The sequence below is a fragment of the Leguminivora glycinivorella genome, chromosome 26 (assembly GCF_023078275.1).
Source record: "Leguminivora glycinivorella isolate SPB_JAAS2020 chromosome 26, LegGlyc_1.1, whole genome shotgun sequence".
Taxonomy (NCBI): domain Eukaryota; kingdom Metazoa; phylum Arthropoda; class Insecta; order Lepidoptera; family Tortricidae; genus Leguminivora; species Leguminivora glycinivorella.
This window is the reverse complement of record NC_062996.1, coordinates 5017262-5043962: the sequence shown is the minus strand read 5'-3', so window position 1 is coordinate 5043962 and position 26701 is coordinate 5017262. Positions and strand designations below refer to the sequence as shown.

The following is a 26701-nucleotide window of genomic DNA, read 5'->3' as shown; positions in this document are numbered from 1 at the left end:
GTAAAATATTGTTATCAAACAAAATCGAAAGCTCGAATCCTATAATACCTACCGTGTTTGAAACGACCCTAGGGTACATTTTAATGGGTGACGCGGCTATAGTTAACCCTCCTACAGCCTCTCGCACACTCTGCGCGTTTACTAGCGATCCTCTTCACAAGTTAGTAGAGAGCTTTTGGGCAACTGAAGAAATACCTTCTCGCACATTTTTGAGTCCCGATGACCAAAAATGTGAAGATATTTATACCGCAACCACTGTCCGTAATAACGACGGCAGTTATACTGTGGACCTTCCATTTAAGGATGATCCTCATACATTGGGCGACTCCTTTAAAACCGCAAAAAGGCGTTTTTTGCTTTTAGAAAAGAAATTTTCAAAAAATCCTGAGCTTAAGTCTGGATACGACGAAGTTATTCGCGATTATCTTGATAAAGGTATTCTCACCCGCGCGTCAGCTGATGACGAATCTACTGATGGATTTTATCTACCGCACCGCCCTGTGTTACGTAATGATAAAATTAGCACAAAAGTAAGACCGGTTCTGGACGGAAGTGCGAAGACAGATACGGGTCTTTCTTTAAATGATATTTTGCATTCCGGACGTAACTTACAGGCTAATATATTTCACATTTTGTTAAATGTACGCATTTATAAGATCGCATTTTTCGCTGACGTAAAACAGATGTATTTATGCATTTATGTGAATTCTTCACACCGGAAATACCAACGTATTTTATATCGGTTTTCTGATACCGACCCGCTCGAAGTGTTAACCTTTACTCGAGTAACATTTGGACTTCGACCGTCAGCTTTTCTGGCTATTCGGACTTTACGTCAGTTAGCTGCAGACGAGCGGCACAGATGGCCAAAGGCAGCCTCTGTGCTCGAAAGAGATGTCTATATGGACGATCTGGCTACTTCTACTTTTTCAACCGAGGAAGCAGTTAAGATAGCGGATGAGCTGATCGCCCTCTTCAAAGCAGGCGGATTCGATTTGCTCAAGTGGTCTTCGAATTCGCGGGAGCTGCTTGAGCACATACCTGAGTCTCACCGACAATCTAAATCTATCTCCTTCGATGACGGAGATACGTTTAAGATCCTAGGTTTGAAATGGCTACCTACGCGAGACTGCTTTGTTTTCGATATCTCTAACCCGCCGTCCGTTTGCACTAAACGCGCCATTCTTTCGGCCACCGCGCGTCTGTACGATGTCTTAGGACTCGTCGGGCCTGTAATTTTATATGCTAAGTTGATTATTAAGCAACTTTGGCTTCTTTCCATCGATTGGGATGAAGAGCCACCCCCTCATATTATTAAGCTATGGCAACAATATTTAGCTGAGCTACCGTTAATATCTCAGCTAAATTTTCCCCGACATTTAGGAATTGAGACGAGGTCTCAAGTTTCGCTGGTTGGTTTTTCTGACGCCAGTGAATCCGCATACGGTTGCGTCATATATGCACACGTCGTGAACGGTAACGAGCCACCCGTAGTTACGTTATTGTGTTCGAAGTCTAGGGTAGCTTCCGCTAAACCTAAAATCACACTTGCTCGTCTAGAGCTTTGCGGAATTCTGCTTCTTTCTCGGCTTCTTAAAGAAGTTCACGACACTATGTCCAGTAGGCATAAAATAAAAAATATTTATGCATTCTCAGACTCAGAGGTCGCCTTATGTTGGTCGGTTGCCTCTCCGCATAGGTTCGACACCTACGTCGCTAACCGCATATCACAAATTCAAAGTAACATTTCGCCTGGCAATTTATACCACGTTGCAGGTGCACAAAACCCCGCTGACTGCGTGTCACGTGGTCTCACCCCTTCTCTGTTGGTTCAACATGAGCTCTGGTTTAAAGGTCCAGTTTGGTTATCACAGGCTACAGAGCGTTGGCCTATACAAAGTTTCGTTCCAAAGCGGGCACCTTTACCCGAAGAAAAAACTTTGTCCCACGTGACCACAGAGGCTAATAAGCCTGAACATCCGTTTCTATCTCTCGCGACACGCTGTTCCTCCTGGAACAAGCTGCTTCGAGTCACAGTTTATGTTTTACGTTTTATAAAAAGTTATCTCCAAATGAGGTAATTACCGCTAATGATTTAAATACTGCTGAGCTTGAAATTTTAAAAGCGATACAAAATGCTAATTTCTCAGCCGACATCAAGGCTATTTCAAATGGACTTAAATGTTCTTTAAAGTTACAAAAATTATTTCCTTTCCTTTCAGATGGAATTTTACGCGTAGGAGGTCGCTTATCGAACTCTTCGCTCGATTACGAATCGAAACATCCTATAATTTTACCCAAAAAGGGTCACGTTGTAGAATTGTTAATTGATCATTACCACCGCAACAACCTTCATGCAGGACCGCAACATTTAGTAGGTATATTAAAAACTAAATTTTGGATAATTTCCTGTCGTCGTATTGTTAGGCATATCACTCAAAAATGTAACCGTTGTTTCAGTTTAAACCCCAGACCTACTTTTCCGCTAATGTCTAGCTTACCTAAATGCCGCTTAGAGCAATGCAAAGCTTTTATGCATACGGGTATAGACTTTGCTGGCCCTTTGTACGCCACCCCTTATAGGAAACGAGGCGTGCGCAGCGTCAAGGTTTACATTTGCCTTTTTATTTGTCTTGTGACAAAAGCAGTTCATATAGAATTAGCTTCAAATTTGACGGCTGCTTGTTTTATAGACGCTTTTAAGCGCTTTTTATCGCGACGAGGTCCGTGTAATTTTATTTATTCCGACAATGGAACAAATTTTGTATCCGCGAAAGCTTATTTCAAGGAGCTCCACGACCTTTTAGAATCTGACGATTATTATCAAACTTTCAGCAATGAGCTCGCGAAACATCGTATTACATGGAAAATGAATCCTCCCACCGCTAGCCACTTCGGAGGCATTTGGGAAGCTAATATAAAAAGTTCCAAGACTTTACTGTTTAGAGTAATTGGCAAGCAAACTTTAACTTTTCAGGAGTTAGAAACTGTTCTTGTTCAGTTAGAGGCCGTGCTCAACAGTCGTCCTTTATACGTTTTAAGCTCTGATCCTTCTGAGCCGCTCGCGCTTACTCCTTCGCATTTTTTGACCATGTCGCCATTGGAATTTTTACCAGCGGCTGATCTGTCCGATGAAAATACGAATTTACTGTCGCGGTACTCATTATTGGACTCGCTCGTGCAATCGTATTGGAAGCGATTCAGAACGGAGTATTTGCATAATTTGCAACAACGCGAAAAATGGAATACACCTTCTAATCCAATAAAAATTGGTACCGTAGTAATATTAAAGGTAGATAACGCTCCGCCTCTGCAATGGCCTTTAGGTATTATTACTAATATCTATCCTAATAGCCAGGATGGAGTTATACGCGTAGCGGAAGTAAAAACGAAAACTGGCACGTATAAACGTCCAGTCATACGGCTATGCCCGTTACCGACTCAATAGGAGTCTTATTTAGTTTAGAAACTTAGTTTTAGCCCGCGTCTAATGTAGACAAATTAAATATGGGTAGTTATATTTAAGTTATAATAAGTTACGTTTTTCTTTAAACTAACTTGCTTAGTGAATAAGCGCAAATTTAATATTGTGTATTTTCAACCTTTTGCTGTTGTAGTGTTAGGTTATTCTCTCGTTTGTAATTTCGTCATAATGAACTTAGAAAGTAAGTAACTTGGCACAATGACCTTATACCGCGTTATATTTATGTGCAGTTGGCACTTAGCTCTTTCCTTCCTTTTCTTTTGAAGGGATCCTTCAAGGCCGGGGGGATGGGATCCTTCAAGGCCGGGGGGATGTTGAGTTCCAAATTTATTATTTTTACATTTAAGGTAGTTTTATATTAATATTTTCAAATGTAGGTACTTGCGAATCACCTCACCCTTCCAAGTCACCTATCCTTTGCCAACGCACGTGAGATGAGTATATCTGTCTCACTCGCCGCGATTCGAGAAGCAATTTTCGCCTCGATCAGTCCCCGTCTAAGCTCCGTTTGGCTAACAGCCTGCGCATGGCTAAATATCAAAAATGTGATAAATATTAACGCGCCCCTAAAAACTGTTGTGGACAAGTGTATCGTCTATTGTGCCGATTGCTGAAGGGAGTTTTGGAAAAGCTGATCAGCTGAGAAGACCTAGAAGAAAAGCTATAAAGGTAGGCGTTGGCATTTTCCTCTTTCCTTTTAAACAAGGTGCAAGCAAGTATTTTGTGTCGTAATTTACTTAATATTCAAATTTATACAGTCCATTTATTTCGAAGCTAAATTATTCAAAAACATATCCTTCGTAGCGTTTTGAAGGCCCGCTATTGTCATATAAATTAATTTCCCGCATAAGTATGTTGTGAAAGCGCTAACAAGGTAGGTAGAAATACACTACAATATAAATTAACAATTTCAATATAAGCTAAAAAATACCCTGTTATAATAAAAGTAAATAAAAACTATAAGTAAAAAATCGGCTCTAAATTTGCACCTTGTGGCAAGGTGCCAAGAAGGCTGGCGGCATTGCCACGTTGGATGGCAATGCCTATACGTTGTGCTAGGTAGAATTACTACGGAATTAGGATAACATACTACTATTTACAGTGAGATAAAATTTAGATGTAAATATTTAGTAAAGTAATGCAGGTGGGAAGCCACGCTAGTATAGTTTGGGGCTTGGCCAGTCTGCAATCGAACAATTTATCACCCAGATAATTGTATGATCAGAATGATTAGATCAAGTAGTACGGACGCAAAAATCTTCGACGATAACTCTAGTAACAAGATGTTTGTCTAGATAGCATTCAAATGTACGAGTTTATAAATATGTATACATATTTTCACGTAGTGCGAAAAGGGTTTCCTTCGGAAACGTTCGTATTTGTCATGCTAGTTCAGTTAATGTCAGTACATCTTGTACTGAGACTGACTGAAATAGCATGACACGTTCGTACGTTTCCGTAACAATACGGAGGCAACTGTTTTCACACTACATCTGTACACATATTTATGAGCTCGACTGTATAAAACAGTCATATGAGTCAAAAACTATTCTACAAATACATACTGGCAAAAAATTAGTAATGCTACCACAATGACACTACATGTTGCCACTTTTTAATTAATACTCTTTTTTGGCAAGCTGTAAAACAGCATTTTAAATTTACCAGTAAGAACAGGTCTGGTGGCAGAATCTGCTAGATCTAACGGGGTCTTTCCTTCTGTGTTTCTGATGTTTGGGTCCGCGCCATGTTGAAGAAGTGCTGAAATGGATAATTCAATATCACTCAGTGCTCTAATCATAATTTGCAATTAACTGGACTTGAAAATACAAAGGTTTCCCTCACTCGGAAAATTATAGGTAAGGTACAGCGATATCTCGACTGGGAGACAAATATAAGGAGTCCATTTTTTAAATATTATACAATGTTTGCATTATTAAATGGAGTGTCCACGATTATATATGGTAGGGGTGTTCAGTGGATACATGTAGAACTCAACATCATAGTGTAATAATGGAAAAAATAGATTAGTTACAATTGACAACCGGTTGACCCTGCCTGCTGAGCCGCGGTCCTGGGTTCGAATCCCGGTAAGGGGATTTATTTGTGTGATGAGCACAGATATTTGTTCCTGAGTCATGGATGTTTTCTATGTATATAAGTATGTATTTATCTATTTAAGTATGTATATCGTCGCTTAGCACCCATAGTACAAGCTTTGCTTAGTTTGAGGCTAAGTTGATCTATGTATTGAGGTGTCCCCAATATTTCTTTATTATTTATTTATTTATTTAATTGCCCCCATTTGCCCCCTGCACATTACTAATACTATGAACTGAGGGTGAATAAGATTTGAGGTTCTCTAAAATTCTGTATATGATTCATTATAGCAGGGTACCAGTGGCGGCTGGTGAAAATTTCTACTAGGCAACTCCAAAGCAAAAAGAAACCTACCTTCAACATTAGGTACTTTACCAGTAATCAATTTTAGGCAAGCCGGTGGGAATCGGCTTGTATGGACCAGCCGCTGCTGCAGGGTACATCAGCATATACTGTCTTCATCCCAAATCATCTTTTCGTTGCTATGATCCAAAGTCTACTACTTACTCTTTTGCATAATAACCCATTGGGGCTCAAAAAGTGAAAATCATTGAAATACTGTTTTGGCTGACAAATAAAAAACCCAGGACTTACCAATACAAACATCAACCTTCCCCTTCGCAGCAGCCTCGTGCAGCGGAGTATACCCCCAATTATCTCTGGCTGCCGGCGCAGCACCTGCACTCAGCAGCGCCCGGACAACATCAGCGTGACCGAAGGAGCATGCATTGTGTAATGGTTGGAGCCCGCCGTCGTCTCGGGCTTGTAGCGCTGCTCCCGCGCCTATCAGGAGCTCTACCACTTCTCGGCGTCCATACCCTGTAATTATTTTGTGGAACTTTGTGAAAACTAATTTATCAAACACCTTACTATATATAAAATTGGTAAAAATTACATATCAAAACTTTTTCATTATTTTATTTTTACTGTTGTATTTACTTATTTTTTAAGCCGGACCTTTCAAAGGCAAACACATAATTGTCCTTTGTTTCAGTAATAAAAAATATTATAGTTGTGTAACTAAACCCTTTTGTTTCCTATAAACATTACTTTAATAACAAATCCTGTTCATCAGTAATATTTATGTTTTCATTTTTAACATCATAGAAATAATCTATGAAGTAAATTAAATGAGGCTAACCACATAGGTACCCATTGATATTTTAAACTAATTCACAACTGTAGCTTAACAACACAAAAGTTAATTAAATTAAATCACTTTATTTCGACCAACTGGGATCATACAATTTAGGTACACACATAAAATATCACTAATAATCACACTTAACAACAATAAAATTAGTTTAACAAAAACAAAAAAGAATCTAGGAATTACATTGCACAAACTAAATACTAAAATTAATTTAATTAGTTAATGCTTGGCCACAAAAACATTTGTAAAGGTACATAAACAAGACAACAATCATTCTATAAACATATATTCTACCACCCACCAACCATTTTCCAGCTCAAAATTTGTGTCAGATATTTCGTAACTGCAAACAGTTACCCTCATTTTACATCCTAACAATAGTTTTGGACCGCATAAAGCACTAAATTCAGTGCAATCACGACCGTAACTAATTATGCAATGGCCAAATTTAACGACTTCCTTACACCTCTCCTTTCACTTATGAATAAACCAGATATTTACGACAATAACAAAAACAAACACCATATAATTTATGTGAATACCTGCAGCGAAGTGTAGCGGAGTAGATTTTCTACCAGCTGTGTCCCTGGCATTCACCGTTTGAGGAGTAATTAACTTTTTTACTCGCGCAGCATCACCAGTTTTGCAAGCTTCAAACAATTCGCGAAGTGGATCCGTGGGCGCGGGTAGAGCGTCCAGTGTCGAACCGAGGATTGAACGACGGCTCGACATTATGATTACACGTTGCACATTTAGTTATGCATTCACAGTCGTTTTACACTGCCATTTTCGCTAATTTATCGAATAAAAACACGTATTTCACTACAGCTGCCAAGTTCTTTGCTTATTTTTTTTTTGACAACTACTTTTCAGTGTTGCTCTGTAGTATACTACATTACCCCAATTAGAAGGCAATATTTTTTTGATGGATCTTTAATACAATAAATACACTTATATACATTTTTTGAGACTGTAGATAATAAATTTGCTATGATTACAATAGTAAATTTAAAAATTAAATCAATTTATAGATCAAAATTATCACAGTATTAATGATATAATGTTTAATTTTCCTCAACATAAAATGCTTTTTTAGTAGTGGTATCATTTTACCATAAACTAGATGAATTTACTTTTTCAGAAACACGAACAGCAGCAATAATTTAACAATCTGCCAATGAAAAATCAATTATGATTACTTGCTTGTTAACAAATAAAATAAATAATTTTGTCAAAGTTAATTAAAATGCATTTTCAAAGCAATGTCTATACGTAAGCTGAATTCACTGAATAACAACCATGATTTCTATGCGTAGAAATAGTAGTAGTAACAGTTAAGTTTATATGAAATATGAAACGATAAACATAAACCATATCCCTAATTACACAATTAAACAAAAAAGATAATGCTCAAAAAATTAAACCACAATTTCATAGTAATTCTGATAGAATGAAATGTACATGATCTATCTTGTCTTTGTCAACTTAGTTGACGAAATCAAAATGGCGTCTTTCACGGGATAACGCATATCCGCCGCACACTGGACAGTTTTAATTATCGTGAGTGTGACTAACATCAGTGAAAAGGATTACTAGTGAACAATAATATAGTGCCAAACTATTTAAGTGCCTGAAATATTCTGACTTAAGTTTCATATCGTCGGTATACACGACTATTTGCAAAGGTATGTCTCCTTTCACCTATCATATTTAGTACTTTGCGATTAAAATATCATTATTTGAGCAGGGAAAACATAGAGATAACGTTAATTATATCGTTACTTGTCGGCGAGTATTAATTTAGTACGTGCCGGAAACGGCGTTCTTTAGTTCAGTAGGTGAATCGGTGGAACAGGTTTTTTGTCGCTCTCGAGGACGCAAGACTCGCTAGGCGAGGCCGGGTCGTCATTTTACATGAATGGTTCATTCTGGCCGCGGCCGCTCCTCCGTCAGTTTGCTTAAACTATATTTGCGAAGCTAACAGCGGTGGTAAACGTGTGGTTAATTCAATTAGTTGTGAAGCGTCCTCTGCGGATTTCTCCGCGTACAATGCAGTGTTTGTGTGCAATTTCACCTTCGGATTGCAGTGTTGTGTGTGATTTGACTACAAATTCGCTTTCTGGATGATTACCTTCGCATTCTTTAAGGTAATTTCGTGTAGTAAATGCTATCTCATGTAGGTCCTTGACTCTTGTCTTGGAGAAATTAAATGATAATCTCTCAATTAGTTATGAATTACAGTTTGTGATCAATGTGATCATTACTACTAAAATATTTCTTTTACAAATATCACTGATACATTGAAAATCTACCAATAGCTATTAGTTTGTCAATATCATTAGCATAACAATTTTTAATAATTTCCTATAGTCTAAATATTCAAAAACATTCAAAAAATACTTTATTTTATTAAAAACACCACTCAACAATCTTTAAACTTCATCAAAATGGTATTTCCAACAGTTTATATTGCAATATCAACTAAACTTTACTAGTTACACTAATTATGTCTAAATTATGTTAATTGCCTACTTATTTTAATCTATACTTTCCTATTAATCAACATGGTTGACTATTAACATTTTTACATTCAAATCAAACACGTTTTTATGTTTGCATGCTTGTATTATTCAAATAAATTGACCATGTTAGGTTGCTACATTTATGGGTGGTCCTATTTCTATAGACAATAACAATTAATATTTTAGCAACACATAATTTATTACTTCCTTATTGTTGTATATGCATGCATAGGTATAGATAAGTACGCGCGGTGGCTGCGCCCACCCTGTTACCAATATAATAAAGCAGTTCGCTAATGGCTACCTGTCGTTTCACTCGTGTGCCTTCCCGACCCATATATCTATCAGTGGCGACGTTTCGATAATTACCTCACGTGTTAAACGCCGTGTACCGTGTATCATGGCAACTTCAAACTCGGTTGGCTTGTTTTCAAGTTTTAATCATCAACAGCAAGAATGGCTTACGTACAAAAATAGGCTAGAACAGTGGTTCATCGCAAACAACATCGATCAAGCAAGCGACAAAGCGGGTGTGAGAAGGCGCGCCATCTTGTTAAGTGCGCTTACGGAAAGTACCTATCAATTAGCAAGTAATCTTGCACTGCCTGATGTTCTTGAAACTAAAAGTTATAGTGAAGTGGTGGAGTTGTTGGATGCGCATTTTACTCCGAAGCGCTGCGTCTTCGCGGAGCGTTATCACTTCCATTCGGCTACGCAGAAGGTAGGCGAAACTTCGGCGCAGTGGGCCGCGCGGCTGCGCGGGCTCGCGGCGTATTGCCAGTTCAAGAACATTGAGGAGGCGCTTTTGGACAGATTCATCATGGGCATGCAGTCTGGAAAAGAGCGTGAAAAATTGTTTTCGAAGGAGCTCGGCGAACTCACCCTAGCGAAAGCAATAGACATCGCTGAAAGTGTGCGGTGCGCGCGCGCCGCAGCCAGCGCGACCTTGGCGGCCGCCGCGACGGCGGCGGTGCCCGGCGCTGAGAGCGTGTTAAAAATCGGCGAAACTACGGCGGGTCGCGGAAATAAGTGTTCTGTGTGCGGTCTAAGTAGTCATAAAGCTGAAAACTGTCGTTACGCAAATTACAAGTGCAAAAGGTGTAAAAAAAGGGTCATTTACGTAAGATGTGTAACCTCAAATACGTTGAGTCGGAGGAGGTGAGCGAAGATGATGATGGTAAGTTTTTTAATATCCGTTCGGTGAAGGGTGAACCAATGTTAGAAACAGTAATTATTAACGGGTTATCGATAGAATGTGAGATAGACACCGGCTCCCCGATTACCGCCATTTCACAAAAAACTTACGAGTCTTTGTTTAAGGAAGTGCCATTATCCCCTAGTAACAAGAGGTTTACCGGTTATAATAAAACTCCGATACCAAGTACGGGATTTATACAATTACCGGTCACGTACATGGGCAAGACTTTTATTCTTGATGTACACGTCATACCTAAAGGGGGTCCGGTCATCCTTGGGAGAAATTTCATTTCCAAATTTAAGTTGGAGCTCACGCCTATTCTCTATTGTACAAAAACAAAGTCTGAAACTGACGAGGCGAGTGACTTGATGTCGCGTTATCCAGAACTATTTTCGAATAAACTAGGTCGTTTCAAAACATATAAAATAAAATTAAAACTTAAGGAGGACGCTAAACCAGTTTTTTCAAAGCCCGCCCCGTGGCATTTGCCTTAAAGGACAAAGTCGATAGTGAAATTAAACGGTTACAAAGTTTAGGTATTCTTGAGCAAATTGAATATTCAGATTACGCGTCGCCTATTGTACCAGTGCTCAAACGCGACGGATCAGTTAGGATCTGTGCCGATTATTCTCAAACAATAAACAAACAATTACTGATTGAGAAATATCCCCTGCCTACCATTGAAGAACTTTTTTCGAAATTACACGGGGGGGTACAGTTCACGAAGCTAGATATGTCCATGGCGTATAATCAATTTGAAATCGACGACCCCGATAATATCACGTGTATCAACACCAATCGGGGGTTATTTAAATATCGCCGCTTAATTTTTGGGCTCTCTAGCGCCCCAGCGGTTTTTCAACGCGCCCTAAATAATATTCTTGCCGATTTAGAGGGAGTATTATGCTTCCTGGATGACGTGCTCATCACGGGCCGGAGTAGGGAGGAGCACGTGGCGCGCCTGCACCAGGTGCTGCAGCGGTTCAGAGACGCGGGGCTGACGCTTCAGAAGGAAAAGTGTTCTTTTTTCCAGAATGAAATAACGTATCTAGGCCACGTTATTAACAAAGATGGTATAAGCAAATCTAAAACCAAGGTCAAAGCTATAGTCGAGGCACCTGTCCCTAAAAACATAAATCAACTTCAATCATTTCTAGGGTTGATCAATTATTATAGGAACTTTGTGCCCCGAGCTTCTACCATCTTGAGTCCACTTTACGATCTTTTAAAAAAAGATGTAAGGTGGGAGTGGAAACCAGAACACGAAAAGGCTTTTACGGAAATTAAGAAAAAGTTAGCGTCAGATCAAGTCCTTGCACATTATAATCCGGACGCTAAACTTATTCTTACTTGTGATGCGTCCCCCAAGGTCTTGGCGCAGTTTTATCCCAAATTGAGCCAGACGGATCTGAACGCCCCATTTCTTTTGCTTCCCGAACGTTAAATGCCGCAGAAAAAAATACGCGCAAATACAAAAGGAAGCAACAAGTTTGATATTCGGAATAAAAAAATATCATCAATATTTATATGCACGTGCGGAACCATTCATTTTACGCACCGATCACCAACCATTGTTATCTATATTCGGACCGCATCGAGGAATACCAGAGATAACAGCAAACAGACTGCAAAGATATGCAATATTCTTATCTGCATATAATTACGTAATAGAATATGTACGTAGTGCCAATAATTGCGCCGATTTCTTATCTCGCGCGTCATTACCGGATGAGCCAGCCGCCCGCGCGGGGTCGCGGGGGCTGACAATGCTACATATGTAAACTTCGTATTAGAGGGCAGTTGTTTGCCTATTACTTTAGATCGGTTAAAGCAGGAGACGCATAATGATGCGACTCTAAAAAAGTTGTTTACTTCGTGCAGAACGGCTGGCCGCGCAAAACTAGTGATAACGATATTAAGGCTTACCATCAATGTAGATTTCAGCTATCGGTTGAAAATGGTGTCTTAATGAGAGGCCATAAGGTCGTTATTCCTTTGAGCCTACAAAGTCAGGTGCTGGCAGAGTTACACGACGCACATTTAGGTATCGTTAAGAGTAAAGCGGAGGCGCGTTCGCGGCTGTGGTTCCCAGGCATCGATGCCGCCATCGAGAACCTGATCGGGGCCTGCGAGGTTTGCACTCGGTTGCGGCCAACTCCCCCGCGCGTCCCACTTGCACCATGGAAAATTCCAGCACATGTATTTCAAAGAATACACATGGACTTTTTGGGCCCTATTAATGAACATTGGTACTTAGTCATAGTCGACGCTTACAGTAAATGGGTAGAATGCTATGATATGAAAAGCAATTCGTCATCAATCAATGTAGTTGATAAACTGTACGAATTCATGTCTAGGTACGGTATCCCTTGTACAGTAGTCAGTGATAACGGCACTTCTTTTGTAAGTCAATACTTTGAAGAATTTTGTGTTTTAAATGGCATACAACATCTAACATCACCGGTTTATCATCCATCCAGTAACGGATTCGCGGAGGCATATATTAAGGTGATTAAAAGGGCCCTAAAAGCCGCACTTATGTCAAACGCGAAAGGTAAAAGTGTGAATAACCAATTGTTAAAATACCTATTTCACTACAGGAATTCAAAACACACTACTACAGGGAAATCACCAGCACAGCTGGTATTTGGTAGACAATTGAGATCACGATTAGATTTGTTACGTGTTACATCAGAAAAGTCATCATCATCAACTCCGCTCACCACATCTGACTCTTTTGTTCACAATAAACAGTGCTCGCAGATTAAATATTACGGTGGAGTAAACAGATGTTCATTTATTACGAACGAGCCAGTTTTATATAAAAACTTTATAAATAAAAATCGTTTCACTTGGATCCAAGGGACTATAATCAAAAAAGTAGGTCGTGTGCTTTATCTCATAAAGGACAACAAAACAAACAAAATAGTGAAAAGACACATAAATCAAATTATTAAATATAAGGGCCAAGTCACACCGACAGCCGTGAGTCATCCCGAGTCCAGTCAAACACCGGCTGGAGACAGCGAGTTATCACCTCCTGACTTACCTCCCATTTTTGATTCCGGCCCACAGGCCGCCTTACCATCAATGGCACCGCCCGACATTTCAGCCGATGAATCAGAGGCAATGACCAGGCAATCCCCGTCTCACCAGCCTACAGGCCTCAATGTCGAAGAGGAACTGACGGTGGAGGAGGAAGATACGACGCCTACAGAGAAGGAGTCAGTAGCTGCGGCAAGCCCGGCTACCGTGCCTGCGCCGGCGCTTGCCGCCGACCGCGCGGCGCCGGACAACGCGCCTCCCGGGACCGCGGACTCGTCCACGAGACTCAGACGTGCTCGACCGCGTTTTGATTATAAACAATATTTTTAGAATAATAAGGACGTGTTAGTTTTAGGTTAGAGTAAGGAACTATGGGGAAGGGATTGTTGTATATGCATGCATAGGTATAGATAAGTACGCGCGGTGGCTGCGCCCACCCTGTTACCAATATAATAAAGCAGTTCGCTAATGGCTACCTGTCGTTTCACTCGTGTGCCTTCCCGACCCATATATCTATCACTTATCCTCCTTTTTAATGTTTAAACAAGAAATGATGAGTGTTGTTATGTTAATATCTACATTAGAAGGCTCCAAACCCTGGCCGGCTATATAGCAATGAGAAAAAAAGGTTCCCCGGTTCTAAAACCTGGACATGGTCTACTTTAAGACAAACATATAATTTTTTTTTTCCTTGCAGTGACATCAACTAGATGATGAGACATTCTATTTAAATAGTCATACACTCATGTCATTTAATCAAGTCCGGACACTAAGCAACATTTTCAGACTATTTATGTTCAGGATATTGCTACATTTCATGATAATTTTTAAATTTCTAATGTCTGTTATAAATGCCTGTATTTTTTTCTATTTTTTGTAAAATACTAAGATTAAAAATAATTAATAATCACACAATAAAACTACAAGGCTGTAGTTCAAATTTATGTGGAATTTTTAAGTAACTTGATATTATTTCAGTGCATAAAGTACTTAATATTTACCCTAATGCAGAACTGTGTCTTGAGCTAAGAATAAATGGTAATACACCATCAATTAGATAATTACTAATATTAAACACAAATGAAAGTGAATCTTACATCGGAAAGATTCAATGCCAGTCATCATAATATCTATTGCCAAATTATTTAAATTACGAGACAAACATGTCATGTCTATTATGGTATCTATGAATTCATAAAAATAAACTAAATAATGTAATGACCATTTTTTTTATACCACGTCGGCGGCAAACAGGTATACGGCCCACCGGATAGAAAGCGGTCACCGTAACCTATTGTTGCCGACCCATTAGAAACTTGTACACTACTTTTTTGAAGAACCCCATACTGTAGTTCATCGGGAATATCTTGACAGGGAGCTCATTCCACAATAATCTTAAATAAATAAATATTGGGGACACCTTACACAGATCAACTCAGCCCCAATTTAAGCAAAGCTTGTACTATGGGTGCTAAGCGACGATATACAAACTTAAATAGATAGATAAGATCTTTTTGAGCAACCCTGAACATTAAAAGAAAATTCTTCTATCATTTTCAAGTAAATTATTATTATACACATTTTTATATTAAAGGAAAAAATGGAAAAATTTACGCTTCCGGCGGGACTTGAACCCGCATCATTTGCAATCCGTGCAAGGCTCTTAACCAATTGAGCTACAGAAGCCACGCCGGACATCGCAAATCTTTCCATGCCTTTCCTTATGTACACACGTCTTGGGGTGACGTCTAGCGCCATCTACCGACAGACTATTACATCTTGTAACATTCCATTTCCATTCCATTTTTTCCTTTAATATAAAAATGTTTAGAATCGTTAGCAGACGTTTCTGCTTGTTAAAAATAAATTTATTATTATACAGTTAGTATTTGCTACTTGCATACACAACCTACCATCCACAAGTTTGTTTGTCTCTGTAATGGTATATAAAAACAATAACAACTTAAAACATGAGTAATAGGATTGGATACATTTCATTTCATTCATTAATATCTTGCACAACTAAAGCAAAGGAACAAAACAAGTATATGTTTTTCCTCTCTGACACATAGGTAAATATTGTAAATAATGCCTTTATTGTTAACAGGTAGCCATTGCCTTATATTATACTTATTAGTACTATCATGTCGCTACCATTTGTACTCTGACTAAGCTCTAATCAACAAATATTGTTAAAGACAACACACTTGCTTACCAACACAGAATAAAACCATACTACCATACAGAAATGAAACTTCATCTAAATCCGAAGTTTGGCAATAGTTCAGGGTTTGGATTGTCTTGTCATTTGCCAAGGCATGCCAATGCCACCATACGATATTGGCTATTTAGGGTTTTCAAAAATCAAGTAATTATATCTGTGATAGCGCAAGGAGACGGACTTAGAGTTGTACAGTCAAGCTCATAAATATGTGTACATTTCTTCACCTTAACTCGTTGCAAAAAGGTGAAAAAATGTACACATATTTATGAATTTGGACTGTACTAACCCTAACACAGATGTAGTGCGAAAAGATTTTCCTTCGTATTCTTACGGAAACGTACGAACGTGTCATACTATTTCAGTCAGTCTCAGTACCAGTAAATACATTGACACATACTGACATTGTTTGAACTAGAATAGGTCGACGTTTGAACTAGAATAGGTCGACGTTTGAACTAGAATAGGTCGACGTTTGACCACGATCACACCTGATGGTAAGTGATGATGCGGGCTACGGCGGAGCACGCTTACCTATGAGATACCTATTTACTTTTGCTTTAAAGAGACCTGGATTGGACTCATGCAAAAACACACACTACACCTGTACTTGTAAAATATGCTGAGCTGAACAGAACCAAGTTTGGCCAAAGCAATCAGTTTCTAATCACCATAGTAGCCTAATAGGTATATCGTGAAACTGATAAACTGAAGGTCATTAGTGATTCTGATTACATTCATCTATCTGCAGAACACATAGCTAAAGGATTTATGGAAAGATATGCAAATAGTATTCGGCATTAGTTAGATTAAATAGGTATGTTTACCATGTAGGTATACATTTGTATAATTTTAGACACATCTATAGAGTATTTTATTTTTTGAGTATTTCATTTAATAAACGAGTTTATACCGGCGATCTCGGGAACAGCTCTAAAGATTTGTTATGTGGGGGTTTTCAGGGGTAGAAAATCGGTCCATCTTAGTCTTAAGTCCTGGGAAACGCGAATTTTCTAGTTTTCATGCTTTTTTCTTTCGCATTATTAAGCGCAAAATACTGTATATCATTGTATAGAAATAGAAATATTTATTAACTTAAAAACGGCGGCTGCTATTAAAAAACGCGAAAAATATTCGTGCTTGGGGGGTTACTTGTTTGTTCCACTCGCGGTGGAGACCACTGGGTGTTGGTGCTCGGAGGCTCAGGCCTTCTTTTTGGAGATCGGGAGTCGGCTGAGGGAGAGGGGGCTTGATCCCCGCTCCGGGTCATTCCTGGTGCAGAGGTTATCGATCGCGGTCCAGCGCGGAAATGCAGCTAGCGTCTTGGGAACCTTTGCACCTGGAATGACTCGTGGTGGGTTGTTTGACGGATGATGCGGTAAAATGTGTTTGTTAAATATAATTTATTCTACCATTTTTAGTTTTAGGGTTATGTATTTAGGTTTTTAGATTTAATTAAGTTTTATTTTAAGGCTATTTCTAGTTATTAAAACTATATTGTGTTATATATCAAATGAAAGAGCAATTTAATTAAAATGTATGGGATAAATTAAATATATGCACACTTAAAAACACATATACAGTGGGGAAACAAGCCTTTGGGTTCTGAGCTAGGATATCCTGTGTTACAGAACCCATTGGTACTTAAAATTAAATTAACTAATCTAAAATTAAATATACCTTACTTAACTAAGCACTTTTTTCCAATTAAAAGCAGTAGGAACCATGATTGGAGTGTCTGTGACAAGGAAAAAGGTACACAAGGAAAAGGGTAAAGGTAAGGTAAGGAAGCTAAAGCAGTTATCGCAATTTTGTAATATAGCCAGCACTGTAGTGATAATTCATTTTTGGTGTAAATCTGGCCCACCTCTAAAATTCCTTTATATTCTGGCCCCCAATGAAAAAAGATTGAGACTAAAAAGAAGGATTCTCTCATTTTTATTATTATTATAAATGGGCTTACTATTAGCCACAGACTAGCCAAAAGCAAAGACGTGGCCTACGATGGAGTGAAATCGCCGTGAAGATGTTCACCCTAGATTTGAAGGAGGGTTTTAGATTTAGGTAATATCTAAGTCGCCTAGGTCATGCCTGTTCTCATGTAAGTTGATAGTCTGGGTAGTACAGGCGTGACGCGCTACTGCGTCGGATAGCTGATATGTCATAGCTTACGACAGCTTAGTCACTGCACATTTACATAGTCACAAATAATCTGTAATCCGTTTACACTTTGCCTTCGTGGACAGTCGGTGCCAAACGGACTGTCAATAACAACTGATCGACGTTGATCTGTCTGTTGGTGGATGTTATTCCTAAGTTGGTTAATCCTTTATCGAGCAAGACTATAATAAAAAGACCGTAATGCCGCACCTATAAATCCTAGTCAAGCAGCTTCCACCCTTCCACAAGAGACTTGTCTGAGCTAAGCTGCACGTGGACAGACGCCATGTGACCCGATATCGCCGTTATCTCAAGAACCTCGATTGTGTAATCTTATCAGTGATGGCCAGTCCTAAAGGATGCCTTATTAACGCACTTTCTCGACATCCACACATACCTGATACGGATGTTTACAGAATAGGGATGACGACCACATAAAAAAATGGCATTCTGTTTAGTCCGTCAGTTAGATCGTCCAAAAATACTGAACACATATTTTTCGCCTTTTCTAGTTAATGAAAAAATACAAAGATATAGAGCATCAAAGTTCCGGAGTGGGGGCTTGTGACGTCACTTCTAAGTAAAAATTGTACCTAGGCGTGACGTCACGCGAAACTTCAATGCACTGTACCGTCGTCATTTTTCGTTTACGAGAAAAATAAAAAATACGTGTCTAAAATTCTTTGATAATCTAACTGACGGACTAATTTGTTTTTTTTAGTTGTGTCGTCTATTCAGCAGTTTTCTCACAAGTGACCACTTTGGGTTAAGCTGCGAGCCTGTCACATCTCACGTGACCCGATATCTCAAGATTCTCGATTGTGTTATCAGTGATAGCCAGTGCAGTTTGATTTTTTGAACGATGCCCTATTTACGCACTTTCTCAGAACACATACTTACAGGTTTATGTGACATACTAAATGGGTGGTTCCAGAATTCAGCAGTTTTCTCACACAAGTGGCTTCTCTGAATAAAGCTGCAGTGTAAGGGTGCCTTTGCACCAGAGATCGCTACATGGCTGAGTTTGATACCGACCAATCATGTTCATTGTTCTACATAGCATAGCGCTGATGGAAACTGGTTCGACTAAGCTGATTGGTGGGTAAAGGATATCAAACACATCCACGTAGTCTCTGGTGGAAAAGCACCCTAAGCTTGGGAACCATCTCAACTATCTCAAGTGACTATATGGCTACTATCTTGAGATTCTCTGTTATCAGTATATATATATATATAGATATTTTTCTGGCACGAACGAAGTCACACTAGTGACTTCCTTTCGATATTTAGTTCATCGATAAACTTACATTATAACATGTTATTAATTATTGCCGTGGCACTGAATCTTGAGTAGTTTCATGTGCTCTGCCTACCTCGTTTAGGGAATATAGGCTTGAACTTATGTGTATATAACATAAATGTTTTATACAAATGTCACGTTTGAAAATAATTGGACAATAATAATAAAACATAATTTCTTACATGATTATTCAAGATTTTAGAGATTATTATTAGGGGTAATAACCATGTGCAAGGCTATTTATCGATAAAAGGATCGTCGATGTTTTTATTTTGTCAAACACTAACAACTTGACGTTCGTGCCAGGTAAATATCTAGGTATAGTCATCACTTATCAGTGGTAGCCAGTGGAGCGCTGAACGGTGCCCTATGTACTAACTTTTTCGACATCCTGAGATATGTAAAAGTCAGTCGTTTTGAAGTAAGACGTGTTATTTTGTCGGATGTCGATTACTATTAACACTAGGTACCAGTGGCGACTGGTAAAAAAATTCTGCTAGGCAACACCAAAGCAAAAAGAAACCTACTTTAACATTAGGTACTTTACTAGTAATCAATTTTAAGCAAGCCGGTGGGAATCGGCTTGTTATGGACCAGCCGCTGCTGCTAGGTACTGACGTGAAGGTGTAATTAGAAATCTTTAGATTCACTTTTAAACGCGCGGTTGTTTACGCGATAATTGTAGCATTGAAAGCTCGGCCACACATGCTCGTTTTGAGAGCGTAGGCAGAGCGGAATGATAGCGATAGCGGTGCGCCGGACGCGAGCGGAATGCGCGCGCATTCCACTCTGCTAACGTTCCGCTATCAAAACGCTTTATTTGTGGCGGAGGCTTGAATGCATGCGATCACAAATTGTATGAAACATGACAATGCGTTTAGCGTTGTGGCTTGTCCCTATCTGTCCTCTGCTATTAATTGAAATATCTAGAATATAATAATGAGGAGTGTATAGTCCTGTCCTATTTTATTCCCGACGCAAAAACAACGGGTGCTGTAAGTTTGACGTGTCTGTCTGTCTGTGGCATCGTAGCTCCCGAACGGATGGACTGATTTAGATTTTTTTTGTTTGAAAGCTGTATTAATTAGTCGGGAGTGTTCTTAGCCATGTTTCATGGAAATCGGTACACTATGTCGGGTTTTTTTTAAAGAAAGAAAGTAACGTTTATTTGGTGTATAAAAAAAAAAATGAAAATGAAATGAAAAAATGAAATTTAAATTTTTCTAAAATTCAAATTTTTCAAATTTAAATTTTAGGGTTAGGTTATCATTGCTGTCATTGACAACTCTTTTACACTTTGTCGTTGCAGAGTCGCAGCAAGCCAACTCGGCATCACTTTTGTGACAGACAAGTTGACTTTCAACTTTCATACTACCTTTCTTACAAAATCATCTGTAACTTAAAAAGTATAGAAGAATATAACAGGTCAAACGCCGATACCAAAGACCGTTCCTAAAACTGATTTAATAAAATAAATAAACATAAATAAATAAATAAATAAATATTATAGGACATTTTTTACACAGATTGACTGAGCCTCACGGTAAGCTCAAGAAGGCTTGTATTGTGGGTACTCAGCAACGATATATATAATATACAAATACATATTATAAGGTTAACTGGAAGAGATCCCTTAAAGGGATAAGTTCGCCTTTGTACTTATAATAAGCTCTTTTTCCTGTGTGTTGTATTATTTTCTGGTACAATAAAGTGTTTTACTACTACTACTACATATATACATAGAAAACATAACATCCATTAACCCTTTTATCAATATTTTTTATAAATAAACATTGGTAATAAAACGAATAAATTATAAGCGACGGAAGCTATTATCATATTTGTATGTGTTATCAATAGGTTTTAGTCCAGTGTCAAATACCCGTGGGACTAATAAAATAATATTGTTTTATCGCGGTTTCGCTCGAGTCAAATTCATAAATTGCGGAATGTTCCATACAAACGTTCACTCTCCCCCCCCTTAAGAAAGGGAAGGGTAGAAAGAGATAAAAAGCAGCCTATATCAATCTCCGTCTCTACGGCTATATCCACTTATAAAATCACGTCTTTTCGTAAAACGGACAAACAAACAGACACACACACTTTCCCATTTATAATATTAGTACGGATAACTCGAACTAATGTAACTCTGCAGAGCGTGGATTTGGCTAATTATGATAGAGAGAAAACGAACAAACTAATCACTTGACGGTAAGCCATAATATAGCTACAGTTGCGCATGAACTTGAACAAATAAACACCCGCAACAACAGAGAGGTTGCAAATTCCAATATCAATTGCTCTTTTTTATTTTATTTTTTAATCTAATTGGGCTTACTCTTCGCCACATACTAGCCAAAGCAAAGACGTGGCCTACGATACGATTTAGTGAGCTCGCCCAGAAGATTCACTCTTGATTTAAAGGGTCATATGACTCATATGAGCTCGGAAATATAGCCGCCAGCAAGGAATTCCACTCCTTGGCAGTGCGCATAAGAAAAAAAACCGGCCAAGTGCGAGTCGGACTCGCCCACCGAGGGTTCCGTACAAACTTTCTTTCAAACTACCTAATAAAAATAATCTCATATTTTCATATAACTCTAATGACTTGACTAGAAGACAAAAGTATAGGCACTAATGAGTATTATAGTGTATAGCGCCATCTCCCGGTCAATTTGCTAACTAATTTGCGCGACCTGGTTTTTCAGGGATAATTCTTTATAATGTTAACCGATTTAAACAGTTTTTACTTTATTGGACAGAAGATGGTTTACGTAACATCTCGTATTAATTTGAAGTACGATATACATCCGCAAGGGTGGGTAAATTGAAAGTAAAAATCTGAAAAGTTTTTTGTGAATTAAAAAAAAGTATTCAAAATACAAACACGATTATATTTTTCCTGTAATATATAGCATAAAACCAATGTTCACTAAAATTTTCATAATTTTTCGTTAGTAAACTTCGGAGATAAGGGGGGGGGGAACGGTATTTTTTTTTACATTTTCCTTCAAAATTCTTTTTTTTTTCCACAACAAAAAAAAATATAAAAAATAGCTTATTTACGTTCAATTTGAGCTCTTTCCAACGATACCCCACTTGACCTAGTAACTTGAAATTTACAGTTTGCCCCCTTTCATTTTGGCCATTTTCTACAAAAAAATTAATATATTTAAAAAAATTATACTTTCTATTTGTAGAGGTTTACAATGTTCACAAGTATTCCAAATTTCAAGTTGATAGCATTAGTAGTTCTCGAGATATTTAGGAATGTGACAGACGGACAGACAGACGGACAGAGTCGCACCATAAGGGTTCCTGTTGTACCTTTTTGGTACGGAACCCGAATGGAACGAAAATGAAAATATGCATGTGTGTGACAGATTAACCAATAAAATGGTGGCTCTTGACAGTTACGACTGTATACCAATACAGCGCTTCATTTCATTCTTTTTCGTGAATCGACCTGTACGGAACCCTAAAAAGAAGCAAAGCGCTTAGTTTTCTTTTTTAAAAGTTTCACCGTTGTATCAGGTAAGAAACACCGCTGACGACAATTCACTTCATAATTTAACATTGCAGGAAATGACAGTTGAGGAGCTTAAAAGCTCGGCCACACATGCGCGTTATGAGAGCGTAGGCGGAGCGTAATGATAGGGGTGCGCCGGACGAACGCTAGCATTGCGCCCAGCGGACGCCGGCGGGAACTAACGAGCGCGGATTGCGAACAGACGCGCGTGCATTCCGCTACGCTATCAAAACTTTGTGTGTCGGAGGCTTAAATGTTTCTGAAGGAAATGTTCTTGTAATATAATTTTGTACAGTTGGCTCTCTTCAAACACTATGCGTGACAATTTCAAAGACTTCTCACCTTTCTCGTCACGTATAGAGGCGCTAATATTAAGCATGTCGTCATCAAAATTCACTAATCCAGTGTTTGTAGGTCATAAAAGTGCGTCGCTTGTTGCTTTTGTTACTCTATTTTAAAGTGATGCTATAATCAGAGTTTTATGCGCCAATATAACGCCTACGACTGAGCGTGAGACGTAAATATTATTGCCATTTATAATTATGAACACAGGTATGATGGATGGTAAGGCGTCCAAATCGAAGAAATAAAAAGATAAATACACTGGTATTCCCGAAACTGGTCAAGTTTTAGCAATTAAGCATTGAAAGAAAATTGTGATATGATATTGCATATTGGTTTCCTAGCCTTATTACAGTTATTACCTATATATTACTAACTTTTGCCCGCTGCTTCGCCCGCGTTAGAAAGAGACAAAAAGTAGCCTATGTCACTCTCCATGCCTTCAACTATCTCCACTTAAAAATCACGTCAATTCGTCGCTCCGTTTTGCCGTGAAACACGGACAAACAAACAGACAACTAACTTTCCCATTTATAATATTAGTATGGATTGCCTATACCCATATCCCACAGTCGACTTCTACAACACCCACGGGAAGAAAGGTGGTAAAATTCTTAACCCGACGCTTAAACGTCTTCATACTAGGTATCGAGTGATTTTTGTCGGCTAGAGTCGTTTCGACGTCGATTCGATAGGTCTCCCCTGTGAGATGGAAGGTTTAATAAAATAAATAGAGATACCTAGTTTAATAATATGTGATATATTAAGTCGTAACTCCCTCAGGGACCGTCCCCACTCAAGAGACGCATGTCCTGAGGCGCGGAACGGACGTCCACGCCACCCCGCCTGAATGTAATTTAAAAAACGTCTTCTCAGTACATTTTGTATAGGAAGGACGCGCAAAAGATGCCTCTTGGCGCGGCGCGGTCCAGGCGGCGCGGCGCGCTAAGCGATGCGTCGCCTGGGGGCGCGTCTTACGTCTTTTCTATACAAAATGTACTGAAGAGACGTTTTTAGGGTTCCGTAGCCAAAATGGCAAAAACGGAACCCTTATAGTTTCGTCATGTCCGTCTGTCCGTCTGTCCGTCTGTCCGTCTGTCACAGCCGATTTACTCGGAAACTATAAGTACTACAGTGATGAAATTTGATGGGAATATGTGTTGTATGAACCGCTACAAAATTATGACACTAAATAGTAAAAAAAAAGAATTGGGGGTGGGGCCCCCATACATGTAACTGAGGGATGAAAATTTTTTTTTTCGATGTACATACCCGTGTGGGGTATCAATGGAAAGGTCTTTTAAAATGATATAAAGTTTTCTAAAAAACATTTTTCTTAAAGTGAGTTGATTTAACTAAATTACATTCAGGCGGCGTGGCGCGTGGCGACGTCCGTTCCGCGCCTCAGGACATGCGTCTCTTGTGTGGGGATGATCCCTCATATGATCAACGCACATGTGACACCTGCAGGTTCATATGCTACGGTTACAAGGGTCGTAGGCTTGTTTGCCACCAATGCTGTACAAACATATGTATGATAATGAATTAATTATAGTCTGTTTACGTCCGACCGACCTTCACTTTTGCATAACATCGTTATATTTTTATTACTTTTGCTAATATTTTGAAAACCTTTTAATTTGTAGGTCAATGGCAAAGGCAAATTAGATTCGATAAGTAATTTTTTAAATTTAATACCGACCTCGAAAAAAGGTTTTATAGTCTTACGTACCTACATAAATACTAAATAGCCCGATGAATGTGCCCGGTGATGTTTACTCGTAAGTATTTACATATCCATACTAATTTTATAATATAAATGGGAAAGTTTGTGTGTCTGTTTGTTTTTCCGTCTTTCACGGCAAAACGGAGCGACGAATTGACGTGATTTTTAAATGGAGATAGTTGAAGGGACGGAGAGTGACATAGGCCACTTTTTGTCTCTTTCTAATGCGAGCGAAACCGCGGGCAAAAGCTAGTATCCAATAATATTATCCATGTGGAAATATATAAAAATTACAAAAACATTTATTAAATAACAAATTAAAAAGAACCAAGTTGCAATGAATAATTTTAACATGATGTACAGTCGACTACAATGTAGAAATAATAAAATACACGTGTAGATAACGTTTTCACATGGAATCCACGTTTATCTGACACAACCACAGATATTTATATGTATATAGATGCCTCACACATAGTTCGCGATCCAACGTATTTATCTATTTGTTTCTGTGAATCAATTTGTTAGGAATACGAAGTTATTATATACTGAACTCAAAGGAAAATCTTCTGACCAAATAATTATCATAATGTTAACGTTAAAAATCAGATTCAATTTGTTTAAAAATGTTCTTCTATCAAATTCAGTATGTTTCGGACCATGCATCTCGTGAGAATACATTGTGATTCTTTTTATGGGTTTGACGAAACTAATCTAATAATTAGGAAACAATTTCACGCGTATTTTTATAAATTATCTATATCATCATTAATAATAAAAATGCTCAAGAATCAACATTAGATTACTGGGTAAGGCGTAATCTGAAATCTAGAATTTAGATTCTAAATGGCGGACCTCGGTCCGAATCTGGACTGCCGACCTACCTAATCTGAACCGCGTCTCGTTGTCATCGGAACCGACTCAACCGACTTATTCTTACAAGCAGGACTCCTGACGAAATTGATTGGTGATTGATTTACGCTTTTAGCGCACAATTACGCTTTGAAAATCATTTAGGGACGCGGCGAGCGTGCGTCTGTGGCGCTATCTATTTACCTACATGTCTGTGGCCAATACGATACCGTTGTAATATTTGTTTTGCAGATTAGCTTTACGGTCCAGTGGGCGATAATGTGCTCGTAGGTTTTAAACTGTGCCCTAAATGGGGTCCATAATGTTCGCATACATAAATATGTAAAAACTTAAGAAAAACTGTTTCTTTTCAACAGTTTTTGTCATCGATATTCTTACCTTACAATTACGGACTATTTGTACAGTCAGGCGCTCTTATTACACCACCGTGTTAAGTAAGATGCTTAAGATGTGTATACCCATATTCTTACACTTGACGAGATTTTGTAGCGTTATCGTTACGTGTAGGTACAGTCGAGTTTAGTGTGTACATTTTTCACCTTATTGCGAGTTAAGGTGAAGAAATGTACATTAAATAAATGTCATATACAAAGAAAAAGTGACCAAGGCCTCCAAGTGTTCCGAGCTGGAATCGAACCAGCGTACTCCGTTAACCGGACGGATGCCTGTAAAACCACTCGGCCATCGGATCACGAAAGCAAGGGTCGAAATTTCCAAGTATATGACACAATTACCGAAGGCTTGGCGCCCCCTTGGTTCGATTCCAGCTCGGAACACTTGGAGGCCTTGGTCACTTTTTCTTTGTATATGACATTTATTTAATGTTTATAGTATAATAGTAGTGTTACTACTTAAAAATACAAATTAAAATATTTTCAAATGAGAATAATTTAATTTGTTCTAAGAAATGTACACTTTTTTTTTTCATTATTATAAATGGGCTTAGTCTTGGCCACAGACTCGCCAACTGTACGTAGTTTCTGATGAGCATTTAAGAGAACTGAGAATAACTTTGTAACACCTTTACAACAACTTTGAGGTCATATTT

The 26701-nt window shown here is 38.6% G+C and overlaps 2 protein-coding genes across 2 annotated transcripts in view; one reads left to right on the top strand and one right to left on the bottom strand.

The window, feature by feature from the left end:
- LOC125239769 (poly [ADP-ribose] polymerase tankyrase) overlaps positions 1–7573 on the bottom strand; it is a 42625-nt gene extending 35052 nt beyond the window's left edge. The window contains 3 exon segments of the mRNA XM_048147442.1: positions 5150–5245; positions 6179–6403; positions 7280–7573. Coding sequence (XP_048003399.1) covers positions 5150–5245; positions 6179–6403; positions 7280–7469 — 511 coding nt within the window. The 5' untranslated portion in view covers positions 7470–7573.
- Positions 7574–8242: 669 nt separating this feature from the next.
- Positions 8243–26701, top strand: part of LOC125240113 — a 99090-nt gene continuing 80631 nt past the window's right edge. The window contains 1 exon segment of the mRNA XM_048147959.1: positions 8243–8422. The gene's annotated coding sequence lies outside the window, so the exon portion shown is untranslated.